The sequence below is a fragment of the Tasmannia lanceolata genome, unplaced genomic scaffold (assembly GCF_043159265.1).
Source record: "Tasmannia lanceolata isolate RefF3 unplaced genomic scaffold, GAP_Taslan_0.1 ptg000007l, whole genome shotgun sequence".
Taxonomy (NCBI): domain Eukaryota; kingdom Viridiplantae; phylum Streptophyta; class Magnoliopsida; order Canellales; family Winteraceae; genus Tasmannia; species Tasmannia lanceolata.
Window position 1 is genome coordinate 335,659 of NW_027518684.1, and position 17,969 is coordinate 353,627.

Here is a 17,969-nt window from a genome sequence, read left to right on the forward strand (position 1 = left end):
GAGTCAAGTATTGTGTGAGATGAAGAAGTTTTGATTTAGTTGATCCAAATATCTTGTTTGCATGCAAGTTTAAGTTTGGCGAAGTACATGGAAGGTGGATTAATATACAGATTTATTATTGGAATGATTTGTTGCAGCTCGGATGGACCTTACATAATAAGGTGGTCGCAGGACTCGATCTAAATGTATTGAATATTTTTGCACTCTAATGTGTCCTACTCTGAATGGCTGGTGCCCTAGAAATCACCCTGTTTTGGGCGTGGTCAGAATTGGTAGTCCTTGATTGTCTACCAACAAAAAAATGGAAACTAAAGCACAGCAAAGAAAAGCTCAGATGTCATTGCTCCAGTATCATTTTGGACAAAATTCAGGATTCTGCCAAGCAGTATAAACCAATGAATTTTGCAGACCATGATCTACTCCCCTCAACATGGGTGATGACCATCGGATCCGATCATTAAATGTGCATCAAATGTACATTGGCTCATGCCACTCCGATGGACTTCTGTCCCAGCACTAGTAGTATAAACCCCTCGCCCCTCAGTATCTTCTGTTTTGCTGACTCCCCTGAATCATGCCCTGTCAATACCTTCTCTCGGGCTTTCCCTTGCTTTTTGGTTTTGACAGGGGTAAGGCATACCCTTTTGTCCAAAGTCACTTCCTTTTTTTTTTAATGGAATTTCATTAAAAGTAGAAGAAACAAAGGTGAGGAAATAAAACGAAAAAGAGCAACAACGGAAAAGATAAAACGAATAAACTACAGTAAAAAAGCAACTGGGATGAGAAAAGGTGAAAAATGGATCCTCGAGGCAGGAAATAAAATAGCTCAAGAGATTCCCCTTCCACTATCACACTATCAAGGATGTGCACTTATAAAAGCCTGATGCCTTGTAGCACAATTCTTAGATCTGCCTCATTCGAGCCAGAATTGCCAATGAGGCCTGAAAAGGCTCAGCAAGTCGCTCCCCTGTCATCACTTAACAGTCCCCCAATCCCAATAGGATCCGAATTCCCTAAACTGTAGCCATCAAAGTTTAGCTCTAGCTTCCTTAGCCTTTTGATGTTGACCGGTCTCTTTACCATTTTGCATTCCTGCCTAAACAATGATTGCTTTCGGTAGAGCATGTGACGGGCCAAGACTCAAAAACAGATATCGTAAAGAGATTGCAGAAACAAATAGATAGATAGATAATATAGATGGACATACATTCTAAGCATGAATGCAGAAGCTTTATATGTGAAAGAATCCACTTTGGAAGAACAGAACTTACAAGAATGGAATAGTTGCAAACCCCAATTTGAGGCTGAATTCAATAACCACCATTTTCTATACACGAGTTGCTATACACTAACATGAATACCCTGTAAACATCTTATCTCAGCAACAGACCGACACATCATTTTGATTGTACATGTACAAACCTCGCTATTGTTGTCCCCAATCGTAGGCCAAGAAATCCGGCGACTAGATGCCAACATTTTCCAATGGCAATTTTCTCAGGCCTGTCATTATAATTAGAAGAAACAGACAAAATCAGAGACTAGCAGACAATCCCCACATGAAAACCCAGTATTTGATATATAATCCTACATCTTATCCTAACTGGATAATGAAACTGCTAAACTCGTACCAGCATGTGTGGGATACGAAGAAATATAAAGGACAAGGTGTACAAGGTGATGGAAATTGCTGCTGCAACAGCCATGTTATGCATCAGGCGCTTGTTGTCTTTGCTCGGCACAAATGCGGTTTTCAATGTGTTTGTCAGGTCAAAGATCCTGTAAGATATCTGCATCAAAGGAATCAGAGACAAAATGAGTTGTCATTTTCAGGATGTTATCCACAATAACTGTGAGATTTCGGGCTTCATTAATTACATACCGCAACATATATGGAAGTAGTGAGCATGAAATTCAGCAATGGATAGTTGGGGATGAGCGACAGCAACCATTTAGGCTGTCCATCAGGCACGCCGGATCTGCAAGTTCATAGAGGAAGATTTAAAATCATGCCTATAGAAAGATCATTTTGGGAAATTCGGGTTGAGCTTTTACCATAAAATCGGATCAGGTTAGAGTTGATTTCAAATCAATTTTAGCAAAAGCTCAACCTGACCCGACCCAAATTGCACCACCAGAAAGATCTCTGTCAATTTATACAAATATTCAAATACACATCACATGCACCCGCTGAAAACCTCTAATATGCATAATTGCATATTATAACATGCCAGGATGAGTTTACCATAGTTCTTTTATTTTTAACTAGAAATGCCCGGTACGACTGCCACCTCTCAATATTAAAAAAACGAGGTGCAGGTATAGGTAACACATCAATCAGCAAAATACTGATAAAGCCCAACATGTCATTGAATCATATCTGATAATCAATAATATATTCATCATTTCCAGGGAAACCAATAGAAGACTTAAATATTAGGTGTCTCAGGAAAAAGGAAACCAGTTTGGAAGTTAAATTAATGTTAAAAAACTCAAAACTCTTGGGACTCTCTGAGACCTGAACGAATTGACTGGAAATTGGGCCAAAATGAAACTAATATTCAGTATAGGATGAGTCTTCATCAAGTCAGCAACCTAGAATGAGTCAAATGGAAAATCCTGAAAATGTTGAAAAAATAAAACAAGGACATAATATATGGGTATGCAAGTTTTCATTAACCCTGCAGAGACTTGACAACTAAGCAAGTACCAATGTACTTAGTGCTCAGTTAGTCCAAAATCAATCTCATCAGAAATCAATGAAAATCTATTACAACTCAGTAACCACATATACTCGATGCTTGGCTAGGTTCATGTTGACCGTGTTCTGAGACCAGGTGAATTTTTGAATTTCGGTCACAATTGCCGAATACTGATATGAATCATTCAAGTATATCAAATTTACGCAATACTTACACGAATCATTTAAGTATATCAATGCTTGTTTGTAAGTACAGGTGTAAAAGGATCCCCACCCATTGACTGATTTGTGGGCTTAAAGCAAAGACAAAATATAAAATCAGATCAGAAATGGTACCTTAACCAGATGTGGATCTGTGAGATGTAAGTCTCCAGTGTAATCTTTCCAAGCCATCTAAGGAACAGAAGATAAACTTACTCAAAACATCTTTTGAATTGGGAGTCAGAATTCCCAAGCTAAAATTACAGCAATCCATTAAGTGTGCTCATAACAATGACTATCTGAAGAAGATGCAACACTTTTACGGAACAGAAACATAGGGTATTCAGATGAGTCAGAAGAAATCATAGGCCACTTACGCCAAGAGGGTCAAGGAGTAGCTTCTGAACTGCTGAGTGAAATTCCGCAAGCAAATGTAGACACTGATTCACATGAAAAGGGAAAGCACAGCACTATTAAAATCAGGAAAATGACTTGAATAACATTCGGCACGTTTAGGGAAAATATGCATACGTGATTGGGATCCATGATGTATAAGGATGGAATTTATTATAGGTGACCTTGTCCATCTTGTATATGTACTCGTACCATAGAAAGCCCATCTGAAATTACACGACATGAACCAAACAAGAAAAACTTAAAATTAAAATTTTTGCTGAACAGACAGATATGTAACAAATATTTGTAGGATACCGCTAAGGAAATCGTCACAATAATTGTTTTGATTGATATTCTAAGCCTTGCTTCAGATTCCTCCAGTTTTTCCATCCACTTTTCAACCTATATTAGTAAACATGTAAACAATTTAGCCATGACCCAAGACAGAAAGAACCTACAATCAAGAAAAAATTGTAGGACCAACTCCATCTAAACAACACCCTAAGAACAAAAGATTATAAATTGAAAACTAATACTTATCTAATAAAAATCGTAAAACAGAAACAAAGCTGCATCAGAACTTACAGTAGGGTGATAGTAAGCATATATCATCCCAATGATCCATATATAGCGATCAAGTCCTGAGCGGAAATGCCACTCATGCAAGAGGGGATGCTTCGGTTTTGAAGGATCTGGATCGCTGTATCCTGTATTTTTTTGGGTAAAGAAAAACATGCATTATTTGGGAAGAACATGAGCAAGTATTGAAAGTGAAGGCACTTAAGAATAATACTCCATCACATACTAAGAAGGAATGTCAATGGACTCCAAACCAAATCAAATACCCCAGGGACTTCCCAAATCAGAATAACCACGAAAAAGCATGCGATGATTTTCGCAGCAATGACTGATCCAATCTCATTGTACTTGTTTAGTATTCCAAGTGCACCATAAACCATAAGAGTGAAAAGAGTGTGCATGGGGCAGATGTAGTATAGCATGTAGTTGTTATCAAGGACAATGCAGCAAAATGTCACAAAGAAATTAAGCCGCCACATCATCTGTTAAAAAAAAAAGTAAATTAGTTGTCAGAAACACAACCATGATATGCAGGAATGGGTGCTTTGTTGCTCCAATAACGTTTGTTACCTGAGCAAACCGCCCAGGGCTAAAATCCTTCCGAACATAGTAATAAGAGAAGTTCCCAAATCCAGTCATCCACACATAGGCAGCAATAAAAATGCGGATTGCATTATAAATTTCTGTCGCAGCAAAGTAATGGTACATCAAAAACAATACCTGGGAAATGAGAGAAAAAATAGAGTTAGGCTCATTTCATACTGTTGTCCATGCAAGCCATAAAATGACAGTGTGAAGAGACATATCGGTGCTTATAATGTTACCAGGAATTAGGTAAAGGTATCAGTGGTTATCAAAAAATTACATGTATCACTACCAGGACAAAGGCTCAACTTCAAACTTTCTCAGAGGTGCTCTTGGATAAGGGTTACCATTGGACCAAACCCACAGCATTGAGGTTGAGTTTGGACAAACTCCCACTGGAGCCCAGATAAAAAAAAGGACGGCCCAGTGCACGAGGCTCCCGCCATTGTGGGGTCTGGGGAGGGCTAGATGTATCATTCCCGCTGGAGCCTAGATACTTGTCAAAATTATTCGGCTTGTTTCGTGCATTCTATCTCTTGATTTGATTTAGGGAGATTTAAAACTGAGTTACTACTCATCTGGTGTCATACTCATAGAATATTTCAGCATCTTGATTCTTTTTTCCTCTCCCCCCTTTTTTGAGGGTGTTAACTGAAGGAACTTTACTAGAACAGAAGAAGACAAAACAAGAGGGATCGGGACAAGCTGTCCCCTAGAAGAACAGAAGATATACAGACTAATGCGGCTTAGTCCAGTCTAGCCGTGGTCTCACCAGGCCATCCACCATATCATTGACACTCTTGGGATATGATTTAAGTTTGGAGATGTTCCCTAACTACCAATCTCCTACATGCTCTAGGGGTAGAGGCACTAAGTACTCTATTGCCATGAGGTGTAGGGTCCAAGATGGTACAGGAAGAGATGAAAGCCCTTAAAAAAATGTTTCTAACTATTATTAAATACTTCAAAAATATAATTTGCCAATTCCCAGAGCCCCAGGGATAATCTCTTAACCCAAGCTATTACATTCTTTGGTTTTCCTTCCAGCCACAACATTCGGGATAGCTGGTTATAAATGCAAAAGCCAGTACGGAGTACTCTTATTTCCGCTTCATTAGAATCAGTCAACCTAACAAGTCTGGGAAAAGCTCATACAAATTGTCCTGAATCATTCTTAAAAACCTCTTCAACACTGAACGATCCCAGGTTGGCACATGATCTGCCATTAAATTAAGATTAATGGTAGTAGGAGGCAGAGGAATCTTCCCTGCCTTGATCCTATCTATGCAAAATGCAAATACTATTCATACATTCATCTTGCCAATTTGAATTACATCAGCTAGCAACACACCCTGGAGTTTCTTCTTCATACACACCCAACAATGGATACTTAACACACCCTGGAGTTTCTTCTTCATACACACCTAACAATGGATACTTTGATCTCTATTATGATTTTTCCAATTGATTCTCTCACCATCAGAGATTTACTTATTTCTTTCCACCCTGTTCAATGTAACATGGCCTCTAACAAAGGTGAAGAAGAAGTGAGGGAGAAAACAGCTCTGTTTGGTTGCCGGGTTTTTTTTGGTTCCTGGGATTTATGTGGGAGAAAAAAAATCCCAGGAGATTGGTTGGGAAAAAAAAGTCCTAGAAGTATCCGGGTAAAATAAAAATCCCATGTTCGGTTGACCGGACTATGGTGGGAAAAAAAAAAACTTTGTTTGGTTGCTTGAACTGTTGGGAAGAAAAAAATTCTTCTCAAGCTTATTTTTGGTTCCTGGGTTTATTTTTGTTCCTGGGATTATTGGGATGGGATGAAAAGGCAATCATTACAAAAGTGGGATTAAAAAATTCACCACACAAGTAATCATTACAAGAGTGGGATTAAAAAAAACCTAGTGCTAAAAGGCAACCAAACATGGGATGGGACCAAAATTTTACTAAAATTTCATGGGACAAAATTTTTACTGGCAACCAAACGGATAGGGAGCTCCCATATATATATATATATATATATATATATATATATATATATATATATATATATATATATATATATATATATATATAGTATGAGTGGCCCCTCATATAAGCTTATATGAGGTGACGGCTAGAAACTCATGTGGGCCCACATTTTTGGGGTGATCTAAAGCATTCATTTGATAGGCCCTGACATAGATAGGGTGTGCCCAAAAAATCAGCTCCATAGGATCATCCCAACCCTTCGAACAGTGGAGGTGAAAATGGGTGGGTATAAATTTGTCCAAATTTGCCCATTTTTCACCTCCACAGCTAGAAGGGTTTGGATGATCCTATGGAGCTGATTTTTTGGGCACACCCTATCTATGTCAGGGCCTATCAAATGAATGGTTTGGATCACCCCAAAAATGTGGGCCCACTGTGTTTCTAGCCGTCACCTCATATAAGCTTATATGAGAGGCCACTCATAGTCACTTTTCTATATAACATAGTCCAAAATACCCTTCTAACACTCCCCCTCAAGCTGGAGTGTATATAACATACAACCCCAACTTGTTACAAATATCTCTCGATTTAGACTTAGCTAACGATTTAGTGAACCCCGCGAACTGTTCTCTAGATTGAGTAAAGGCGGTATTAATCTCTCCACTCTGAAGCTTCTCCAGATTGAGTACAGGCGGTACTAATCTCCAGTTGATGAAAGTGCACGATGTTAACCTTGTGAAACTGGGTGAACAAGATACTTTTACCACTCATGTATTCAAATTCCTTGCTCACTGATAGTAGGGAAGTGCTGTTAAATGAGCCAAAAAAGAACTTTAAAAGATGAAGTTTTAACAGGAAATGATTATGATCTGTAGACATGGATTCGTGTGTCGAGTGTCGACAAGGATACGAGGTGTTGGACCATTAATTTTTACAAGCCATTTTCTCATAGTTAAGAGCATAAATGAATAAATCTGTTCAGCGCCTTAGATGCATAAATCTGTTTGGTGCTTTAGATAATTCAATGTGCAAAGAAAATAACAGGGAAATGCCTTTATGGTTCCTTAGAAATCTTGTTAAGCGCCTCAGATGAACAAAGTACTATGACAGAAAAATATAGGAAGACATTGTAGCATCACAACATAAGCTGCTTCACACATGAGATAGTTTACATTATAGAATGACTAACCTGCATCCACCCTTTCCATTCCTCAGTTTGATGTCTATTCAGATAGAGTATGGATTTTCCTGAGAAAGATGACTTATCATGGTGGAGCTTAAACGATGTAATAGCCGAAATTATGATGAGAAGGAAGTAAAGAAATAGGAAAAGGTCCCGGTTGTAACTCTGCAAACAAACATCATAGTCATCATAAATAGTCAAGTCGGATGCCGAGGAAAGTTACAATCATTAATAAAGCACAGTCCATTCCATGTACCAAAACACCCCATCCCCATTCCCAAATAAAATCTCTAGATGATCAGTGAAAAAAAAAAGAACATATTAGTGAATGTATGGAAGCGAAGCAAACAAATGAACTGATGGATACCTCTAATAAGGATAACATAAAATTTTATTAGAAGAGAAAGAACACCTGTCAGTGAAATCACTAGTGCATGTACACTAGTTACTATATTTATCTTTTGCTGCAATAGAAAGGTCTTATTTATCATTAAAACCTACTTGGACTTTAGAATATACCTGCAACTTATTTCGGATTGTTATGTTTTTCTATTAAGCTTGGATCATGGTGATTTCAATATATGCACATCGATGAGGGGCCGGAAAGCATCTTTGCTTGGACATCAATGTTGTGAATATTGGGATTCAAATCAAGAAGTTAGCAACTACTGCATATTTGCAACAACTATGGAATCACGATGGGGAATTTTCTTTTGATCAAGAATACATTTCTTTCTACAAGAAGTTTTAGATCAAATGCACTCCGAACACAAATGCAAGCACAGTGCTTGCATGTGTATGTGTGTGTGTGTCTCTGTCTGTGTGTGTACATATTATAGTTCTTAGATTTGGACTTTCAACCTAACAGTAATGACACTACCCGCATGCACAAAACAGGATCTAGCAAAAGTTATGACCTGGCTTAAATCGTGCCATCAATTAAAAGCAAGTCCACGACATGTCTAGCTGCATTCTATCGCTTGTGCAAATACATCTAACATTTATTATAATTTCTAGGCATCGTGACTGAATTGGAATGCCTTCATAAATTTAACAAAAAACAATACTCTCTTGAGATTCCCAGAGATTAATCTCAAATAATCAAGTTTACAGAGTGATCACATTTTTTTATTTTTTGAATAGCAACATAATCTTTTTTTTTTTGGTATGTAGCAACATAATCTTCATTAGCACAAAAAGATATGAAAACACAACCCAATCGGTATGAACAAAGGCACATACATAAGATCTACTAGTTACAACTTACAAGACCTGCTAAGATCTATGAAAATCAGGCATATGATATTTAATTACAAGTTTTGTACTAGACACTCCTTCGTTTGTTTGTCTATCAGCATCCGTATTAGTTCCATCCTGACATGGTTGGAATGGTTCTGGTGACCTTCAAGTCTATCTAGCACATCTTCGAATACGTCGGTAAGTTTCCAAGGGAATCTTGCCTCCCTCCTCACATGGCAGAAAAGGATGCAGTGACCTTCAAGTCTATATAATACTTCTACTAGATACTCCGTTTGCTTGTCTATCAGCAACCAGATTAGCAAGGTTTTAAATTTTGCTTTCAGTGTCGGTTTCAGTCACCACCAAAACAGAAACGTTTCGGTTTCGGGCCGAAATTTCGGCCGAAATCATTTAAAATTATGATTATGATTTTGTTTTTTTTTTTCTAATTTCGACCGAAATGTCTAAAATTTCGGCAATTTCAATGGAAATTTTGGCTATTTCGGTGAATATTTCATAAATTTTGGTGGGAATTATAACATTTCAGTGGATTTTTTAAAATTTCGGTGGATCTATTTAAAATTTCAGTGGATATTTTGTAAAAACGACTAAAAACGAAATTTCAACCGATGACATTTCAGCGGAATTTCGAAATTTTGCCGAAATCTTGTAAAGAAACGACTTCATGTAAATTTCATTTCGGTCGCGGCCGAAACGAAACGTTTTGGCCGAAATTTAAAACCATGCGCATTAGTTCCATCCTGACATGGTTGAAATGGTTCTAGTGACATTCAAGTCTATCTAGCACATCTTCGAATACGTCGGTAAGGTTCCAAGGGAAGCTTGCCTCCTCCCTCCTCACATGGTAGAAAATGATGCAGTAACCTTCAAGTCTATATAATACGAATACGTCGGCAAGATTCCAAGGGAATCCTGCCCCCTCTCTAATCCATCTTATCAGATTGAGAGAGCCGCCTTCAATATACATTACACCACTCATGGAAGGCAATAGCAGTACTCCTTGGCTAAGTACCGAAGCTTCCACTTCAGTATAGTGATCACATTGAAATTGTGCCCATAAATTTTCATTAATTTCTTTGCCATGGCTCTGCATATCTGACACGAATATCAGATCCTAATAGATTCAAACAGAATTTTTACAGAACAACAAGGAACTAACAGTGCATTTTGCCTGATTCTTGGAGGGATACATCAATGATGTCCAACTTTCAAACGAGACAAATATGCCATGAGTATTTGAAATTTTGACAAAAACCTCGTGATCTTTTCATGCATCATGCAATTTATTGCCCATATTTAATCCAGATGTTCAGATTAGCCACTAGTGATTAGTTTTGAGTCCTGGAGTATGCATCAACCAGAACAGTAATTATCTGAACCTTATGCTAGATTCAACGAAGAAATGCAATTGTTTTCAAAGAGCTAGAACCATAAGTAAAGACTCGCAATTGGTATCAACATGATACTTGCATATTTTTCTTTAAGTGCCTTATGCTTAATAAATTCTCAATGCTGCATAACAAAAAAGGCCCTCGAGGGCACCGAGGCAATGGCCTAAATGAGGTGTAGGGATTGTACTAGAACAAAGGTGGGTGGTTGGTGGTAAAGAAATATAAGCACCTTTTTTGACTCTCCAAAGAGATTTGTACGATCACATATGTAATAGTAGGCCAGAAAAAGTCCAAATTCAGACCTGAAGGGGAAACACTTAAACTAGTCAACATAATATTGTGAATTCTATAATTTTTAGGGAAAATTACAAATAGGCCCCCTGTGGTTTGGCCATTTTCCGCTTTAAACCCTGTGGTTTAGAAGTTACCAAAGACACCCCCTCAACTTCCTGGCATTTTTAAGTAGAGCCCCTTCGTTGAAGGTCCGTTAGTTTAACCTGACGGAATGACTAAAACTAACCATGGTTAATATTTTTAGGACAAAAATACCCTTTATCACTGGTTTTAAGCCATTTGCAAAGGGATTAGGGTTACGCCATTTCCCGCCGCCACGTCCGGCCACAGCCGCCGCCGCCATCTCCAGCCACAACCGCCGTCACCTCCACCACAGACAATGAAACCCAGCCCATGGCTACATCAAACCCACATTTCAAGGAAAAAAAACATTGATAAAAACAAAACAAAAATCCCTAAAATTTTAGGGTTTATGTGCAAATCATGATAATGATGTGAATGAAGACAAATAGAACTCCTAAATCGAGCGTTTATGTTGATAAATAAACAAGGGTTTGAATCAAACCCTAATTTTCAGTTTTAAAGTATGAAAACCCTAATTTCAGTTGGGGAAGATGAGGGCATAACAGTCATTTCTCCTTTTCCGTCCACTCCGTCACGTTAAAAAAACCCAAGGAAAGTTGGGCGTCGTTGGTAACTTCCAAACCACAGGGTTTAAAGCGGAAAATGGCCAAACCACAGGGGGTGTATATGTAATTTTTCCTAATTTTTATAATCCCAGATTTTGAAGATGGCATCACTTACATGGCTCTCAATATCAGTCGGTTTTCAAGCAAGAATGGTTCATCCATCAGCAAGAATCTGAACAGATCCAGAATATATAAGCAGATGCCACTTAGACCAGCATCAATAACATAATTGGAATCTAAATAGGGTTTTAAGAAAGGCGCATGTCGCAAACCTGGTGAGCTGTGATGTTACAGATGAGATATGAACTCTAGGAGAAGCTGGTTTAAGACCTCCCTCCAACAAAATGGCTCTATCATCTTCCTTAACTGTTTCATTGCCCAACTCAGCCAGATTTATATCAGAATGCCTGCCACTAGATAAGGAGCCAATCGAGGCCATTAGTCAAATCGGTTTAAACTCAAAACAGACACAGCACACCCTGTACAGTACAGATGGAAGCTAAGTTCTAGCAAACCCAAGCAATCCATAGGAAAATAGACCTACAAATAAAATAGCCACAGTCAACTGTCCAAATTTGAACCTCAGATCTCCAAACAAGACTATATTCTAGAGTCTAGACTAGATAATGAGCATTAAGCACGCAAGGAAACAGGACAAAAACCATGGCTGATAACATATTAGCAGCTCTCATATCTTTGATTTTTTATTTGAAACAGAGAACTTTTATTCAAAGGAAAAACAAGGATTCAAACTAAAAGTCATCGGGCAGACGCTGCCCAAAGACGAGATTGATTCTATTTACACCAGTTTTCGCTAGCCCGTCCACAAGTTCATTCGCAGTCTGAGGAATATGCATAAAGTTGATGGTTTTGTTGCTACATCTGCCCTTAATTTCATCAACAAGAGCCGCAAGGTCCAAGGACCCCAAGTCACATTTTGCACAAGCTATGCATGGTTGAACCTTTTCATAAGGTGAGTCGATAAAGCATAAATATTCCTAGAAGTATAAAATGGTGAGTGTGCATGCATCACCCAAATTTCTTGGTTTCAACAGGACTCCTTACGAGAGTTGCTTTTATCTACTATTATCTAAAAATAATCAAGTTATTAATGACCAGGAGAAAGCAAGATGTAACCTCATGGAAAATGGTTTCAAGAATTTCCTACTTCGACATCATTATCATTAATGGAAATAGGTTTTCCTACAATGACTAAATTTGATCATCATAAGACATAAAAGAAATCCATATTCCTTTTCCAATTGAATCATTAATGGTTTAATGACAATTTGACGAGGTCATGTTGTTGAAAATCTTGTTGTTTCTCTCATTCTAAACGGAGCACATGATAGCATATGGGGCCATGGTTTTAAATTTCCCCGAAATGACTGATATGTTTCCATTCCATCCCCACCGAAACAAAATCTACATGAAGTCCTTCCACGCCATTATTTCCAAAAAATTTCTGAATTCAACCGAAATGGTAAAAGCGAAGGGAGGTGTAAGGGTAGGGAAGCAGTGGCAAAACTGAAAGAGGGGAGAGGGTCCAAATAAAAAAAAACCCAACTAGGGTGTTATGTTTTTCTTTTTCTTTTTACTTTTCCGAAAAACCTAATCAGATCCTATAGCTGATATCATGTATGCTGTAACCTAAGCTCGATTGGAGAGGAGAGAAAGAAGAAAAAAGGAGAGAGACGATATGGAAAGAAGAGAAGAGAGAGTGAAAAAGCTCTCCCTCTCATAACATGTATTATATATGTATGTGAGTGCCCGCCCGCGCGTGGATGTTTGTAGCCAGGGTTACGTGTACAATGTCTAAAATATCCCTAATTGGGTATGTAATTACAACGCTTCTACTAACATGGCATTTATTGTAATCAAAAGTCCGTCGATTTACAATCCATGCAAGCATGAGGGGGCATGCTGTAATATATGAGATATCACCGTTGCACGTTAGAGTATATCAGATCACAATATCTCAGCGTTGGATCATCAAGGTGCTAGATTAAGCAACCAAGTCTAGACGAAGTGTCAAGCTAGATTATGAAACTAAGTTAGATTAGGATAATCTTCTTCCATACTTATCTTTTCTATGTGTATTTCTCAAGTGCTACATATAAGCACTTATAAAGGGCTTATTGTAATATTAGTGAAATCGATTACTAACAATAGCAACATCCAATGTTGAATCTCTCCATTAAAACTGGTCTATATTCTCCATTAACGACATAACAAGACAGTCACCATCTTAAGTGTAATCTATTCATTAAAACTAGCTATATGAATGGAACGTCATGAAAACACTTATGATCTATAAAATCTTGAGGGGATGCTAAACCAAATTCCTCGAGGGAGGATAATTAGTGTTTATCATCCAGTAAAGATACTACAGAGGGAAAAATAGAGCAGGAGGGTAAAAGGAAAAAAAAGAAAGCCCTTTGAAGGCATGAAATGCATGCAAATGATTTATCCAGTACAAGAGCACAACCCTATTCTGTTGAGGACGGTTATAATACAAATGACAAAGGAGTGACTCAGGATACTAGTTTTCACATATACAGGGATAAAATGAACTTTGAGTTTAGAAAATTATAACTCACGCCTTAGATGCAATTGAATTTTTTCTATATTCTAACAACTCAGAATATATCCATGCTGTAAATATTGGGATGATTCCAATGAAAAACGATGCCTGCAAAAAATAAATATCAGAATAATGTTAGGGATGCACCAAAATTTATTGAAATGCATTGGCATTTGAAAGAAAATCCATAAAGAACAAGTCCAGTGTAACTCTCTAACTCAGCAATGCAATGATGCATCAGCAGTGGTATGTGCATTAATTATACGGAATTCAAAAAAGAACAAGATGAGGACATTAATTCATCTAAACTAAACCTGTCTCTGTATTGTGAACACATCTTCCCAAACCTTGGATAGCCATATCAATATTCAATAGTATCATTACAGGAGAGAAAAGAACAGACGGCATGTCTGCAATTACATCTGCAAAAAAACTTTAGTACCCTTCCAAATGTGAATAAGCTCCGCAGTTCAACCAACAAGACATGTACCTTTGGAACAATGTCAAATTATCCTACAGAATCCTATCTTCTGAACTAGCTCGATCACATATCTCCAAAACAAATAGCAGAATTGGCTGATCTCAAATATATTCCTCTAATAATAACAATTACGACACAAAATCCAAAGAAAAAGTGAAAACTATTCATAGGAAGTTGGTCACTTAAGAAATAGATATTACCATGAGAAACATGATGCAGTTTTGGCATAAAATCAGCTAATATAAAACTAATTCTAAACCAATTAAAATGTTCCAGCAAAGCTAACTCAATGTTTTACCTTGTGCAAGAAGTAATCAAATTCAAGTTTTGTAAGACATTGAAATACATGAAGCTGTTTAAAAGAGAACAAGGGTCCTAATTCTCTAACTAGACTTTTCAAGTAGTAAAGATGAGCAAAAAAGACCAAAAGGGAGATGCAGGTTCTCAGCTGGTGAATATAAACCCAATCAGAAAATGTCAAGGTTCATTGAATATATATTGCAGTGACTTGAGAGAATGGCAATACAATTGTTATGGTCATAGTAAACAATAGTCCCAACTATACATAGAGTCACTCGAATTTCAGAAAAATCTTTACATAGGACTTAAACATTATAGAAAAAAGCAAATAATGATTATAAATAAATCAAGATTGCATTCGATAAATAGAAAAGAATTAATACAAGGAAAACTGAATTATGTTGATCTATCACTGGTTCATTGTCAGCACAAACGAACTAAAAAGACACTCATTATAAAGTGGACATTAAAAAAACAATAATTGCCTCTCTACACTCGTCCGCTAACCACATTTCAGATTCCGCCACAAAATCAACATCACATCCAAAAACATGTTCAACACTTGTAAAACTAACAAATAGAATCATAGAATTATCCATGAACCCCCGAAAAAAGATCATGAAATCCACTAACAACTGATCTACTTCATCAATCTTCCACCATACATTCACTAGCAACCGAGATTTGAGAATAATTCCAAAAAAAAATAAAAAAATGAAGCATTAGAAACCAAATTTCAAATTCCACCACAAAATAAAGATGAGATCCAACAACACCTCTTAATCAAATGTCTCACACTTGTAAACCTAAGAAATCGAATCATAGAAGCTTCCATGATTCCATGAAAAAGGATCATGACATGCACTAACAACTAATCTACTTCATCAATCTTCCACCTTAAATTCACTAGCAAGCAAGATTTAATACTAGTGCCGAAAAAAACGAAGAGCGGAGTAAGAAAAATAACATTCAAGTAAAAGGAAATTTCAGTTTTCTTGATATTGCGTACCTGACCAGGAGTAATAGGTCCCGAGATCTCCATCTCAATGAAATGAACAAATGGAGAGAGAGGGAGGGAGCGATTCACAGAAAGAAAACCTGTGAATTGAAGGGCATTTCTCAAGAAGATGAAGATCTGTGAGTGTAAAAACAGATCTGATGATCGGAATATAGGTTTCTTGCGAAAGAAGCAGATAAAACCCTAGATTTTCAGTGGAGAGATAGAGACATAAATGGAGGTGACGGTGTTTTGAAGAAGAAGAATGTAAATCCTTTTCTCTGGGTTTTTAGGGGGAAAAATGACACTCATTTTTCTTTCTTTCTTTCTTTTACGGTGAGAGCGTCTAAGAAAACTGTCACGGTATTTAAAATGATGCGGTCTCTGCCTGCCTTTGTTTATGAGACGAGATGAGATGACATTAGTTTAAGATCTGGATTTAGGTTGGAGGTCCTTTGTCTTAAGAATCTCGGGTTCTTTCGAGTCTCATTTACGCATTTACGAAATTACCCTTTCCTTATAGTCTTGCAAAATTATGAAATGCATTTACACAAGGGCAATTTGCGGAAAGCCATTTCACAGCTCAGTTTTGGGGGAGAGATATTATCCCATTTTGACTTATTCATCTGAGGTGACTCTTCTCTCCTATCAAATCTATTTAACACCAAGACTTTAACCCTGTCGGTGTACGTGACCCTTACCAACCGCATACACAAGTGCAACATGTCATCCACACCCTCTTCTTTCCTTTAACTTGTCATTATTGAAAGTAGAGAAATTATAAGATGGGTGGGCGTACAAACACGTAAAGTTGGGAGGATGAAATTTGATCTCAGCTTCTCAAAAAGTGAGTCAGGAGACAAAATTTAGCAGTAATTACAAAAAATAATTGAGCCTTGTCTGGCAACCATGAATATATTCTCCATTAAATATTAGTCTATCATGTGGTAGAGGGATAAGGAAGGTGGGTGATGAAGAAACTTGAGATCGAGCGACCGAGGTGAGGGTAAGAACTAAGAAGTGGCTAAAAGGTAAGTATTTTTTCCTCCTTTTTCACGCTTTTTCTCATCCTCTCTCCTCCGCTCCTGCCCTATTTACTATCTCCTTCTTCCACCCACCCTACTCACCTCACCAATTGTAAAATTTAAATTCCATGACGCCCAAGCATGGCCTTGCATGCAAGAACTATTCATGCAAAAAACAAAAGTACGACCTTTCACGACTAAATTAATATGAAATTAGGGCTACATCTTAAAATGTAATGTATTTATGAGATTCCATATAGTGTGTAGGCCTAACGTCCAGTGTTTTTCAAAAAGTCAAGTGAGGCCCACTTCAGAGGATGATCCAAACCACGCATCTGTAGGACTACAACGTAAATAAAGATAAATTGTTTTGGGTTGGTACAATTTCCCATGCAGGGGCGGGTTATTTTGTCTAACTCATAAGTTGCCTCGTGATGGAGGTAATTTGAGGTTTGGCGGGACTCGTACTGGTTTATTAGATAAAGAGAAAGATGCGAAATTTATGGGCACAAGACACCATCCCTAACTTGGAACACATGGGAGGGAGATAAAAAATATCAAGATCGACAAAAACCATAAAACTAAACTTATGAGTTCAATCTACTCAATACTCTTGAATTACATAATCTGCCAGTTTGATTGGGAACATGTTGGGATCTTTGGAAGCGTCTCAGGCAATTCAACATTGTAGGCCTTTTACTTTTGGTTATGTACTTTTCAAGGCGAATCTGAGTCCTTTGATTGAATGATGTATTGGCAAGCATATGAGTTCTTACCTTACCTTCCGAATCTTCTGTTACAATTCAGTGTATCATGTAAGGTTTCTGCAAGCTTTTGGATCATGGCACCTGTTTTAGAAGCTGGTATGATATTTCTATTTATGGAAATTGTCTTTCAGTTACAGGTAAAGAGCTTATTGAAAAACATGAAGCTCTGTTTGTGAAAAACTGATTATTCATTTATCTATTTATTATGTTGTGCGGAAAAACCTGAAGCTCACTGAGATTCTTATTAGCCTCGGAACCATCAATCTGGTGGGTTATCATGAGGTGACCTACATGATCCTGGTCCTATGTGGGACAGACATGCCGTCTGTAAGATTAAGGGCTAAACGATCGACACTTTAGCTTCTCTCAATAGAACCCTAGGCGGGGCCTAATAGATCGAGAGGCTATTTGTAAGATTAAGGGCTAAAAGATCGACACTTTAGCTTCTCTCAATAGAACCCTAGGCGGGGCCTAATAGATCAAGAGGCTAGGATCACCTGATCAAGGTGGGATCAATGACAATTGGCCTTACTTGCATTCGCCAAATGGGTCGACAAATCCAATTCCA

The 17,969-nt window shown here is 37.6% G+C and overlaps 1 protein-coding gene across 1 annotated transcript; it reads right to left on the bottom strand.

Annotated features, from left to right (window-relative positions):
* Positions 1-1,194: 1,194 nt before the first annotated feature.
* Positions 1,195-15,985, bottom strand: LOC143881315 (protein REDUCED WALL ACETYLATION 2-like). Its single transcript, XM_077384318.1, has 16 exons — positions 15,622-15,985; positions 13,848-13,939; positions 11,520-11,660; positions 11,363-11,419; positions 10,494-10,566; positions 7,620-7,778; positions 4,448-4,597; positions 4,104-4,359; positions 3,884-4,005; positions 3,614-3,700; positions 3,434-3,522; positions 3,280-3,342; positions 3,038-3,094; positions 1,883-1,979; positions 1,632-1,790; positions 1,195-1,503 (listed from the first exon to the last, which is right to left on the bottom strand). The coding sequence occupies exons 1-16, from the start codon at positions 15,652-15,654 to the stop codon at positions 1,498-1,500; spliced, it is 1,641 nt and encodes a 546-aa protein (XP_077240433.1). The 5' UTR covers positions 15,655-15,985; the 3' UTR covers positions 1,195-1,497.
* Between the last annotated feature and the right edge of the window lie 1,984 nt (positions 15,986-17,969).

Bases quoted from the DNA above. Each gene is read 5' to 3' on its own strand.
- LOC143881315 (XM_077384318.1), bottom strand. From the start codon at position 15,654: ATGGAGATCTCGGGACCTATTACTCCTGGTCAG. The intron at 3,701-3,883 runs GTAAGTTCTGAT...TTACTAATATAG, and splicing joins ATGCTTACTATCACCCTACT to GTTGAAAAGTGGATGGAAAA. The intron at 3,343-3,433 runs GTATGCATATTT...CATGTGAATCAG, and splicing joins ACATCATGGATCCCAATCAC to TGTCTACATTTGCTTGCGGA.